General features: G+C 56.6%; 1 protein-coding gene across 1 annotated transcript in view; it reads left to right on the top strand.

Annotated features, from left to right (window-relative positions):
* SLC6A5 (solute carrier family 6 member 5) overlaps positions 1–12,838 on the top strand; it is a 52,200-nt gene that overhangs the window by 282 nt on the left and 39,080 nt on the right. Inside the window, exons 2-5 of the mRNA XM_055317593.1 lie at positions 133–579; positions 3,497–3,635; positions 6,246–6,377; positions 6,733–6,906. Coding sequence (XP_055173568.1) covers positions 133–579; positions 3,497–3,635; positions 6,246–6,377; positions 6,733–6,906 — 892 coding nt within the window. The remainder of the gene's footprint in view (positions 1–132; positions 580–3,496; positions 3,636–6,245; positions 6,378–6,732; positions 6,907–12,838) is intronic.

The raw sequence follows: 12,838 nt of genomic DNA, 5'->3' as shown, positions 1-12,838 counted from the left end.
TAGATCCTGTGTCTGGACCTGAGCGGTGAACGTCGGTATATGCAGGCACAGGTATTTTTGCAGCAGCCGTGACTTCGTTATGTTTCACTTGCGTGCGTGCGTGTGTGCACGAACTTCCCCTTGTGTTTGCAGGACCAGGACTGCGGTGCCCCCGAGGAAATGAGTAAACGACCCGCCAGCAGCCTGGGGGCGGCGCCGGGGCCCCTGGAGAGCCCGCGCGCGCCCCGGACCAGCCCGGAGCAGGAGCTGCCCGCCGCGCCGCCGCCGCGTGTGCCCAGGTCGGCTTCCACGGGCGCCCCAACTTTCCAGTCCCCTGACGCGCGAGCCCGTGAGGCCGAGCGGCCGGGAGCGGGGGCCTGCACGGCCGGGGGCGCGGGGCCCGGCGACGCCCTGCAGTGTAGGATCCCGGCGCTGCGCGGCCCCGAGGGGGATGCCGCCGCGAGTGCGGGCAAGGGCACCCTGGAGCGCAACAGCACCCCGGCCGGGGGCTGGGTGAATATGAGCCAGAGCGCCGTGGTGCTGGGCACGGATGGGATCACGTCCGTGCTCCCGGGCAGCGTGGCCACCGCGGCCGCCCAGGTAAGCGGGGTGCGCTCAGGCCGCGCCGCCTCCGGCTCCCCGGGGGCTCGAGGCAGCCGGGCCGCGGCGGGTGCACGTGTGCTGATGGGGAGACCGGTTGGCAGTGCCAGGTAATGGATGCGGGAGGCAGCTGCGGGGCTTCGGAAGCTCGCTCTGCGCTGGGGTCCCCGGTGCGGGCGCGAGGGCTGCAGTGACCCTGCCAGGGAGGCGGAGAACTCGGGGAGCTGCCCTGCCTGCTGCGCCTCCCAGCCTCGGTGGCCTCGGAGATGGGGTGCAGCCTCCGTGAGCAGTGGAGACCCATAGGTGTATGAAAACAGGAGCCCCCCTCCTTTCATCTATGAGCGTTTCCTTTAAGGTGTTTTCCCTTAATTATTTTTTTAAAAGATTTTATTTATTTATTCATGAGAGACACACACAGAGAGAGAGAGAGAGAGAGAGGCAGAGACACAGGCAGAGGGAGAAGCAGGCTCCACGCAGGGAGCGGGACGTGGGACTCCATCCCGGGACCCCAGGATCACGCCCTGGGCCAAAGGCAGGTGCTTAAACCGCTGAGCCGCCCAGGCTGCCCCTCCCTTAATTAAATTAAAAAACACAAAAAACTAAAAAGGCTCTGTCTGTTGAGCCTCTGACTCTTGATCTCAGCTCAGATCCTGATCTCGGGGTCCTAAGTTCAAGCCCCGGGTTGGCCGAGCCTACTTTAAAAAAAATATTTAAAAAAAAAAAACAATAGATACCAGGAACACTCCACAGAAGGCAGTAACAGTTTAAGGACTGCAGCCTTTTCACTTAGAGTTACCAGTGGTCACATGAGAACTCTGGACGAGAGGTGGGTTCTCACGAAGCTACTTCTGAAGCCTCAGGATTCTTCTCAAACCCAGTCCGTCCCTAATACTGTCATCATAACTTTGCATATTTTGGTGTGTGTGTGTGTGTGTGTTTAAGGGCACCTATCTCAACTGAATAAGCTCCATGCCCCCACAAACCTGCACCTACCTCTGGGGTTGATCCTTTACACTCAACCAGAGGCATGAAAAACCCACAGAGCAAACAAACCCCAATCCTGGGTTAGGAATAAGGCAACCATTACCGGTTACCTTTACCCTCTCCCACTTGTCCTCTTGCCTGTTTCCATCTCCCTCCAATCCTCCTGCCGATGATCTCTTCCTCTCTCCCCCTGCCTCTCCTACTCTAGCTCTTCCCTTCCCAATCCCAGTCTTTTTGCAGTCTCCGTCCCTTCCCCGGGCTTGGGGGCTAGGCAGGTATCCAGTAATCCGGGGGTGAGGGGCTGAAACAAAACACCTGCCTGCAGGAGATTTCAGGTGGATACGGCCCTTCTGCTTATAGTCCGTGTTTGCACGCACACACGCACACACGCGCACCTCCACGGGCCCACAAAGCAAGAGCCCAGCCGATAGAATAATAACTGGAAATGAACGTACACTTAGGCTTTCCCGCTTGCCCCTGGTTTTGGAGTCCCCTTCTGGAGCATTTGTCTGCAGGCTGGAGCTGCCCCTGACAGCATGTGCCCCACAGCGTGACCCCAGGTGGAGGCAGAAAATGATTTCAAAGGCCTTGCTTACCCTCCGCACTGCGGCAAAAGCAGCTGGAACTCCCACCCTTTCGGCCGGGAGGCATCAGGGTGGGTGGGGCCGGAGGGGCCGGGCCTGCAGAGGAGCGCAGGGCGGGTGTTGAAGATGCTCAGAGCCCATGAAGCCCTGCATTTGCCTATTTTCAGCTCTGCCCGTTTTTTTTTTTGTTGTTGTTTGTTTGTTTTTTCCGTTCTTGCCTTTCTGACACCTACCTCGGCCCTCCTCTCTTCCAGAGACTTCCTCCTCTCCTGACAGCTCCTTCACCCCGTGCACAGCCTGGGGAACAGTGTGAGGCTAGCAAGTTGCTATAATAGGGAATGAAGTACGACAGAGGCAGGTGGAAGCCCGGCAGTGACTTGGGTCCCTGGAACCTTTATGTGGCGTCCGGGTGTCCTGAACGTTCTGAATTTATTTCAAGTGGCTTCGCCCCCATCCGTCTCTGCTTAGTAGTGAGGCATTCCAGAAGCAGGGCCTGCCCCTAGGAGAGCGTCTGAGGGTGAACGTGGAGAGCTGGGCCTCCAGTGTCCACGGACTGCTGGAGCTGGAAGGTGCCTCGGGGGATAGTTATTCTAAGCCCCTCGTTTTACGGAGGGGAGCACAGAGCCTCAGAGAGAGCAAGTGGCCTGCCTGGGATTAGCCGGTGCTGGAGTTCAGACCCGCACCCACCTCTCCCTCCAGCCCGTTTCCCTTTCCCTGGCGTTGGGAGGTGCCCCCCTTAAATTAGCCCACCAGGCAGTTTCCGCCTGTAGGCTTTGGCAGAGAACGTGAGGCAGGGGCTCTGGCTGGCTTCAGGCGTTGCAGCTCTATCTCTGGCCTAGCAGGCTCCAGAGGGAGAAAGGGCGGAGGAAGGGGTGTGTTGAGGGTTTTGGGGGAGGGAGGGGTTGGTTAGGGATCTGCTTGCTGGGGGTTCTAGGCATGATATTGGGGGGCTGCTTGCCAACTGAAGTCGTGGTCAGGGGTTGGGGTTGGAGGGACCTGCTTGCAATCAACCACCAGGTTCGAGGTTTGGGGAAAGCTGCTTGCGGGTGTGCCCTGACTGCAGGGTTCGGGAAGGAGGGCTTGAGGGGTCTGTTGAAGAGGAATCTTCAGATCACCATTGGGAGCCTGCTTGCTGAAACACTCTCGGTGCAGGGTTGAGGGGTGAGGGCCCTGCTTGTAGATGCATCTTCTCTTCAGAGTTGGGGTCCTGCTTGCCAATGCATCCTCGGTTGGATAATGGGGGCCTGCTTGCTCGGAAAGACCCTCAGCAGGGGGGAGGGGTGGAATGGGGCCTGCTTGCCGACCGACCCCCGGGGCTGTTATCCGACAATGTGCTTTTCCGCCCCCAGGAGGACGAGCAAGGGGATGAGAATAAGGCCCGAGGGAACTGGTCCAGCAAACTGGACTTCATCCTGTCCATGGTGGGGTACGCAGTGGGGCTGGGCAATGTCTGGAGGTTTCCCTACCTGGCCTTCCAGAACGGGGGAGGTACGGCTTTTCCGGTCTTTCCGCCTGCGGCGCGTCGGGGTGGGCACCTGCGGGTTGGGGAGGCGCCCAGAGCCCCGGGAATGGGCCGGGAGGGGAGGCGCAGAGCAGCCTCCTCGCGCTCCAGCCCCATCCCCGGGAGGCATCAGTGCTAAGCCAGAGGGCAGGAGCCACTGGATCCGGTTGGCACTAGATCCAGGGGGTTTTATCAGGAGATGGAGCTCAGGGGAGAGGCTCGCCTCCGTGATCCCAGCCCTCCATCCGGCTTGGGGGACTGCTGGGTCCTGAGCCAAGTGGGCATTGACACAGGGGAGTTCAAACTCTAATTTAGCTGACAGTGTTCTGGTAGCAGCACGCTCTGTGCACCTTAGCCGCAGCAGCTGTGGGGTCCTGGACACCGAATAAGGATGGGTTAAGGTTATAACCTGGAAATCTGAGCCTACAGAGGAGACTTTGGGAATGGGTATTCGAATCATGCAGGATGAAGGCTGCAGGCGAACACAGGGGTGAGTGGAGAGGAGCTGGGGGTTGTACTTTCAACAACCTCTCAGAGGTGCCCACGCACATACATCCTCTTGGGCCAAAGCAGGACATCTTTTGACTTTAGCAAAATCATTTGACCAAAAAAAAAAAAAAAAGTTTTCGTTTCATTTGTCTCAACTGGGTGGAAGAAGCTGCTTTTGAAGGAAAACCATTTCTGAAATGGTGAAGATGCCAGGTGGGCACGCACTAGCTGCCAGGCCTCTAGAATCCGCTGTACCCCTTATGTACAAGGAGGAGGGGCCAAGGAGGAGGGGCCTAGCACATTCAGGGTCCGCCTTGCCTGCCCTCTCCGCCTTGAGGCTTCTTGGCCAGTGGCCTGCCCTCCCCAGCACTGCCCAAACTGACAAGTTCCCCTCTAGGAGTAGGAAGTTACAACTAGGGGACTCCCTCCCAGGGCCAAAGAGACCCTCACCCCATCAGGTTAGGGTGTTTATTTTTTGTTTTTCCTTGGGTGGGCTCCAGACGGTAGACAGGTGCTGCACCATGGGATGATTGAAACAAAAAAATAAGCCTTCTCCTCTACAATTCCAAATTAGGACACGTTGACAAGTACTTATGAGGACTGAAGCTTATTTGCAATCAGAGATGCCCTGGAAATGGAAGAACGTGTGCGCTGGCCACACAAATGTAGGCTCCCCAGCTGGGTTTCCACTTGGTTTTCTGCAAGAGTCCCGGGTGCAGGAAGTGGGCCGAGATGCTATAATAAGGCATCCAGTGACAGGGAGCCCCCGGGACACAAGATGGGGCTAGGGAGGGAGCTTCAGTCAGGGGAGTTCAGTCCCTGAAACTGCCAGAGGTTTGCTCCCCCCGCAGGGATCTGCAAAGTGTGGGTCTGCCCCAGGCCCAACGGTTCCAGGAGCTCCTGGAGGAACCGCCTGGTAGGGAGGGGGAGGCGGGCTTTTCCGCACTGCGGCTCCGGCCCGCAGCAGCCCTCAGGAGGACAAGAGAAGGATGGCATGATGCACGTCTTTCTCAAAAACCCCCTCTGGAGGGGCTAGAGCAGGACCCCTGGTTTTACTCTCCATCAGCTGGAGGCTGCTGCTGGGCCTTCCTTGCCTGGAGAGGCCCAGATGGGAAAGGTTCTTCTGCCAAACAGGAAGCTGGAAGAAGGGTGAGCAGAAAGAGGGGACCAGAGAAAAACCAGCTTTTCCTTCCATGGAGCACAGTGTTCTGGGCTCTGGCCTCCCTAGTGCCTCACTTGGCTCTGACCAACTGTCTTCCTGGTCCAAGTCTTTTGAGAGATGACGGCTGTTCCCCCAAAGCCCTCCCAAACCACCTGAAAGAATCATTGAAGGGAAAGAACCCCAGAGGACCTCCAGCAGTGTGTGGAGGTCTCCCGACTGCTACCATCGTGGTTGGGGGACAGGGAATAAAGAGATGAAGACTTGACGACCTCAGGGGGCTCCCAGCCTAGATGAGACACCCAGTAAATATTGCCAAGTGCTCAGTGCCTGGGGAAGGTATAGTGGGAGGACCGACAAGAGGGACGGGGAGCTTCCTGGAGGAGGAAGCATTGAGTTGATCTTGAAGGACAGAAGGGACTTTTATGTGGAGAAGGAAGTTGAGAAGTGCGTGGAGGCCGTGGTGGTGGGGAGAGATTCTGACCACTTGTCTGGCACAGGGGACCCAGCACCGGTTGGCAGGAGGTGTGCAGGTAACTGGGGTCATTGCACAGAAGGGCTCCTAGAATCTACCGCAGCAGATGTTAGGTCCTTGGAGGGTAGAGATGTCGAGGAGAGGACACCAGATCTGGCTCTGGCAGTGAGTCAAAGGTGTGGATCTGTTGAATGCCTAAGACCTTAATCTGGGAGCATTGAAATGCTATAATAAGAAGAGCAAAGGATAAAACTCAGGCAGCACACAACCCCTAGTGATGCATCCAGTGGGGAATTGCAAAAATGTGTTTGCAGGGCGCTCACGCTTGGTAGAGGAGGGGGTACCGGTGGCTGAGCCGAAATACAAAGGTTTCCTGGAAAACAAGGGGGGGCCAGCTCGCACCCTAGAGGGCGAGTGTGGGCCAGGCCAGCCTTGGTCTCCCAGGGCTCTCACTTCCCATTCTCTCTTCCCAAGGTGCTTTCCTCATCCCCTACCTGATGATGCTGGCTCTGGCTGGGTTACCCATCTTCTTCCTCGAAGTGTCACTGGGCCAGTTTGCCAGCCAGGGGCCAGTGTCTGTGTGGAAGGCCATCCCGGCCCTACAAGGTGAGTCCACCCTGCCTTCAGCCTTCTCAACCCTATCCTGCTCTCTCTGGCACCTGGCATCCTCCAGAAGTGGGGGGGTGGTGGTGGTGGAGAAAGGGCTGCTTTTGTGAACAGCAGAATTCACGGTTTCCTTTATTTGATCAGTTCCACCTCTGGGATCCCTCTGATTGCCCCTGGCATTGCTCTGTTGCTAGCAGAATGCCTCAAGGGTCCTTGAGAGACAGTCCGCTCCACTGTTAGTGTATCCATCTGTAAAAGAGAGCCAGCACCTAGCTCCCCACCTGTTGCCCGGCTGTAAGAATTCCCTAGGATTTGGGGTGGGATGACTCAATCCCTGGCAATTTTGCTTCCGCAGGCTGTGGCATCGCAATGCTGATCATCTCGGTCCTGATAGCCATATACTACAATGTGATTATCTGCTACACACTTTTCTACCTGTTTGCCTCCTTTGTGTCTGTGCTGCCCTGGGGCTCCTGCAACAACCCTTGGAACACACCAGAATGCAAAGATAAAACCAAACTTTTGTTAGGTAAGTCCGGATATACCTACGTTAAGTGCCGGGCATAGAGATCGAAACGATTGAAACCACATGTACTTAGTTCTAACATTTCGAGAGCTCATGGCTCAGAGGAGGAGTAATCAAAATTTTGTTTGCTCATGACTAACAGGGGTGTGTTAAAAATGCAGATTTACGGGCCCACCTGATAGTGTGATACAGTAGATTTGGGTGGGGTTGGGAAATCCGCCTTTTAGCAAGGTCTGTGGGCAGTGTGGTTCATACGCAGGGTACGGTTTGAAAGCAGGGGGGTCTTAGAGCCTAGGAGAGGTAATGCTTGTGATCCTCGGTCCACACTTCCCTGAACACTGCTCAGTGCGATGAGGTGTGTCTGAGGACAGATACTGGACGGGACGATCTCTGATCGAAACGTGCGCAGTGTAGTACCTAGAAACGGGGACGTCTTTGCGGGTGGTCACGGAGGGTTGTTCAGACCTGAAGTCCCCCTCGGGACTTTGAGGGCTTGCGGGGAGCTGTCAGCTTGCTGGATGGAAGGCAAGCAGGTGAGAGCGAGGAGGAGCAGGGCAGACTTGTGGGCAAGGCCTTCTGGTCTAAATGACACCCGGCCCCTGACAGTCCATGGGTCTGGGTCGGGTCACTTCTCTCTCTGGGTCAGCATGTAAAGTAGATGTGACAATATTCGCTATCCTACCTACTTTGCGGGATTGCCATAAAACAAGAAACAAAGCACATGGGTGCCCTATTTTTTTTAAAGATTTTATTTATTCACGAGAGAGAGAGAGAGAGAGAGAGAGAGAGAGGCAGACACAGGCAGAGGGAAAAGCAGGCCCCGTGGAGGGAGCCTGATGTGGGACTCGATCCCGGGTCTCCAGGGTCATGACCTGAGCCGAAGGCAGGCGCTAAACTGCTGAGCCACCCAGGCGTCCCTCTCTAAATTGAGGTGCCTCCGTCACCTGTGGTGTCTGGTCGTTTCACTGGGTGCCAGTAAGCAAGTGGTTGGTGTTTTCCCAGTGGATCTGTTCTCCCCCTTAAGCTCAGTCTGTGCTGAGGTCAGAATGCTGCGATCTCCGCGTGCTTGGCTCTTGTGTTGGCCTCCGAACCAGCTCCTTTGCCCTCCTCGCCAGCACATTGCAGAACGAGGGTGTTATTTAACCCTTTGAGTGTATTAAGAGAGAAAGATTAATTCTTCCCTCCCGCAGCCCCAGGGACATGCACATCCCTAAAGCAGTAATGTTCCCTGGAGTATTTTTACACACGTTTATGACATCCACGGTTGGTTATGACCAACCTCCACCTGAGAGAGGGTTTTTTGTTTTGTTTTGTTTTAAAAACTTTATTTATTTATTCATGAGAGACGCACAGAGAGAGGCAGAGACACAGGCAGAGGGAGAAGCAGGCTCCACGCAGGGAGCCCGATGCGGGACTCGATCCCTGGACCCCAAGATCACGTCCCTGGGCCGAGGGCAGACTCTCAACCACTGAGCCACCCGGGCTGCCCCTGATAGAGATTTTGAATTAGACTGAAGAAGAGCTAAAACTAAAGACACGTGCCCAGTAAGTTCCAACCCTGTGTACCTGGAGGTGCTCGGGAGCAGGGGGTGGGGATTTGTGGAGGTTCCCAGGTGTGTGGCTCACTGACGGTGTGACCAAGCGTGAGTGTCGCTTCGACTCTCTGGGCCTCAGTGTTCTCATCTGTACGGTCTCCACGTGGATGGGTTCGTGGGTTAGGGCAGCGGTTCTCAGCCAAGCAGCCACACACCAGGAGCATCTGGGGGCACCGACAGATCAAAACATCCCTTAGGGTCCACGTCAAACCAATTAAATCAGACGATCTGGGGACGCAGTCTAGGGATCTGTAGTTTTCCTGTTCCCCAGGAGCCAAAGAACTACTAGGCTGGAGTTGGCCCATATGCCTTCATGAGGATGCCCTCAACCATTTTTGGAATAGAGTGCCCCACCTTGTGGCCCTGCAGCCCCGTGGTCACCTCTGCACCGTTGCCACCGTGGCTGTTCACAGATTCACCACCAACAATTAGCTGCTGGAATGGTTTCCTAGAACATTTTCCGGAATGTAGGATCTCGAATGCAGCGATAACCTCAAGGTCATCCTAGAGCCTTGCTTGTCCTTCCCAGATTGTGCCTGGGAGGAAAGTCACTTTTCAAAGGACTACCCCCTGGAGGAGGGCTGCTGGCTGGGTTCAGGCTCCGCGGGGAGTGTCCCTGGGGACCTCCGTCAGGAACCACGTGAGCGGTGGTGATGGGTGTCCTGCACCTGTCCTCCAGGGGTGCGGTAGTGCAGAAACAACATCCTCTTCAGCCAGCAATATCCACTAATATTTCTGTAGCACCTTCCCACTTAATGATGGTAGCTAGCAACCCTTTCTACACACCAAGCACCATAGTAAGTAACCCTTTTAGTCATATTACCAACGTACAACAATCCAACACATGGCTGCTATTATTTCATTTTATAGGTGAAAAAACTGGAGTTCAAGGTCATAGAGCTAGCTCTATGATAGACCTGGGATTTTTTTAAAATGATTTTATTTATTTAATCGTGAAAGACACACAGAGAGAGGCAGAGACACAGGCAGAGAGAGAAGCAGGCTCCAAGCAGGGAGCCCCATGTGGGACTCGATCTCTGGGCCCCGGGATCATGACCTGAGCCCAAGGCAGACACTCAACCACTGAGCCACCCACCTGCCCCTAGATTGGGGATTTTTTTTTTTTTAAAGCTAGGCTTTTTTTTTTTTAATTTTATTTATTTATTCATGAGACACACACAGAGAGGCAGAGACACAGGCAGAGGGAGAAGCAGACTCCCTGCAGGGAGCCTGATGTGGGACTTGATCCTAGGACCCCAGGATCAGGCCCTGAGCCCAAGGTAGATGCTCAATCACTGAGTCACCCAGGTGCCCCTAGACTGGGGATTTGAACCCAAGTTGCTTGCCTCCTGCGGACCTAAAGCACCATGCTAAACACTCCCCAGCCTACAAAGCAGCTTCCTGAATGATGTCTCTGCTATTCCTAATAAGAGCCCTCTGAGTCCCAAGGGGCCGGGTCGTGATGACTTACTACTTTGCAGGTGAGAAAGTGAACTTGAAGGTCCTGAGAGTGGAAGTGTCAGGCTGTAAATCGAAAGATAGAACCAGCGCTGAGATTTAGGCATCATGACCCGATTCTCTGCTTCTCGAGGGTTTCTGAAGAGTCCATGGTCCAGCAGGTTCTGCTCCATCACCGTGCAGAGGGACCCATGGGTCCATAGATTCCCTATTTGTAGCTGAGATTTTATGGGGGAGAAAATCAGAGACAGACAAGGGTTATACATGATTGTTCATTACAGCCACATCTACAGTCTCTTGGAAAACACTAGAAACACTTGACCAAAAATCAACTGATTATTGAAGAATCCCATGGTTCTAACAGTTCATAGTGCATCCATAGGGTGACTATTCTGTAGTCATTAAGTGTGACTATTCCGTCAAACATGAGGAAATCCTCACCCAAATACCCAAAAGGTTTTGGGACCATATACACCCAAATACACAGATTTGGGACCATGTTTTCTCTTCTACATTTTCTGTGAATAGATGCCTATTTATTATATAGTCAGGGTGTGTATAGTATAGGCGTATATATGCACACACACAGGTGTGTGTGTGTGTGTGTGTGTGTGTATTCTTTTTGAAGCAAGCTGGGCATGTTGACTGGGCCAGGTACGTGGCGGGGGTGCTCCTGGTTTTGTGAAGTTTCCAGTCTGGCTCACAATAACCCGGGAAGCACTAAAGGCAGAGCAGCCTTTGCACTCAGCGTTCCACAGCTCAGCTCCTCGTCGCCTGGTGCAGACCATAAAACTATGCAAGCTCTGAGCAGAGAGAAACAGTGGACATTTTCCACCCTGGTTATCCCTTGGGAGCCTATGGACAGGCTGGATAGATTTTTATCTCATTGTTAGCAAGTGCGTTAAGGTTATTTTTTTTTAAGCAAGGTGTCAATTGTCAAGCAAGTGTCAGGCTGTGGCTCCTTTGCAAGCACCTCCGGCCTTTTCTTCGCTGTGCTCTCTCCCCAGCACTGTGCTCCGTCCGGGGGGGCCAGGCTATCCCTTGTGGAAGTACTGGTCCTCCGGGGCCCTGGGGTGACCTAGGACGGTGATGACGGTCTGACTCGCAGAGCACAGACAGCTTTAGGCCCCACTGCTCTGGCGGACAAGGCAGGAGTTCAGACAGTGGGTATAGCAGCCTCTTTCCCAAATGGCCATTCTGAGAGAGGCTTGTTTGGGAAATGGAGAAAAAAATCCTCCCTTTCCCTAGTGCAGTGTCCCCCCAATAATGTCCGGGCTTGGTCTCTCCCCAGTACTGGCCCTACCTGTGATGGCAGGCCGCTGGGAGGCATTGCACGGTGCAGAGTAGTGACCGTGGGTCATAGCAGGGAGGGGGCTGTCCCATGGCGGGCTCAGCATTACGGGGGTCCTGCCGCTCTGGAGGCCAACTCCCTCTCGGGAGCTCGGGCCCCATAAGCTGCCCAGCACTTGCTCGCAGGTCCCTGGGGAGACACTGGGCTCACAGGTCCCCGGGGAGACAGATGCTGGGCTCGCCGGTCCCCGAGGAGACACTGGACTCGCAGGTCCCCGGGGAGACAGATGCTGGGCTCGCAGGTCCCAGGGGAGAGGCTGGACTCGCAGGTCCCAGGGGAGACACATGCTGGGCTTGCAGGTCCCCAGGAAGACAGATGCTGGGCTCAGGCCCCCGGGAGAGGCTGGGCTCGCAGGTCCCTGGGGAGATGCTGGGCTCGCAGGTCCCCAGGAAGACAGATGCTGGGCTCGCGGGTCCCAGGGGAGACAGATGCTGGGCTCGCAGGTCCCTGGGGAGATGCTGGGCTCGCAGGTCCCTGGGGAGAGGCTGGGCTTGCAGGTCCCAGGGGAGACCGAGGCTGGGCTCGCGGGTCCCTGGGGAGATGCTGGGCTTGCAGGTCCCTGGAGAGAGGCTGGGCTCGCAGGTCCCCGGGGAGACCGAGGCTGGGCTCAGGCCCCCGGGAGAGGCGGGGCTCGCAGCACACCTGGACGGTGGAGGCTGGGGCTGCGGGGGGAGCCCGCGCCCAGGGGACTCAGCCCTGCGCCCCCGCGGACAGTGGCCGCGCCCGACAGAGGAGCCCGAGGGCGGCCTGGGTCCTAAATAGCGTTTCGGGGACGCTTTGACTGTCACGAGAACTTGAACTAAATGGTCCCTTTTCTCCCCAGTCTTCGTGCGCCTTCATTCGTTGGGAATTGCCCGAGGACAGACCCTCCCCCCAACAGCCCCCAGGAGGGCGCGAGCCCCGAGCCGGCGCGGGTCTTTGTTCGCGGTCGCGGGGCCGCGGGGAAGGACGCGCCTGCCGCCCAGCGGTGGGAAGGGGAACTGCAGGGCGCCCCCGGCCGAGCCGCGGGAAAGGTGCGACCAGCGCCGCCGAGGCCAGCGGGGACCTAGGGGCGCCCGGAACGGTCCCGGGGGACAGATGCACGTGGAGCCTCTCTCTGGGAGAGGGAGGTCTAGGTGCGCCCTGAGGCGCTCCCAGGGTGGGGGTCTAGGTGCTCCCTGAGCCGCTCCCGGGGTGGGGGTCTAGGTGCTCCCTGAGCCGCTCCCGGGGTGGGGGTCTAGGTGCCCCCAGAGCTGCTCCCAGGGTGGGGGGTCTAGGTGTGCCCCGAGCCGCTCCCAGGGTGAGGGTCCAGGTGCACCCAGAGCTGCTCCCGGGATGGGGGGTCTAGGTGCACCCCAAGCTGCTCCCTGGGGTGTCTAGGTGCTCCCGGAGCCAGGGGAGGGGGCCCTGCGTGACCCAGGGCAACAGCTCTGGAAGAAGCGATGTGGCCTTGAGGGGGGCAGTGGCGATTTCGGGGCCGAGGGGACAGGAAGTAACCGAGGCTCAGGTACAGGGACCGGAGCCGCCCATCCCTTGTCGGCTTCCTTGGGCG

The sequence above is a fragment of the Nyctereutes procyonoides genome, unplaced genomic scaffold, assembly GCF_905146905.1.
Source record: "Nyctereutes procyonoides isolate TBG_1078 unplaced genomic scaffold, NYPRO_anot_genome, whole genome shotgun sequence".
In the NCBI taxonomy this organism is placed as follows: domain Eukaryota; kingdom Metazoa; phylum Chordata; class Mammalia; order Carnivora; family Canidae; genus Nyctereutes; species Nyctereutes procyonoides.
Note: the sequence above shows the minus strand (reverse complement) of the source record. Positions and strands in the feature narration are given on the sequence as shown.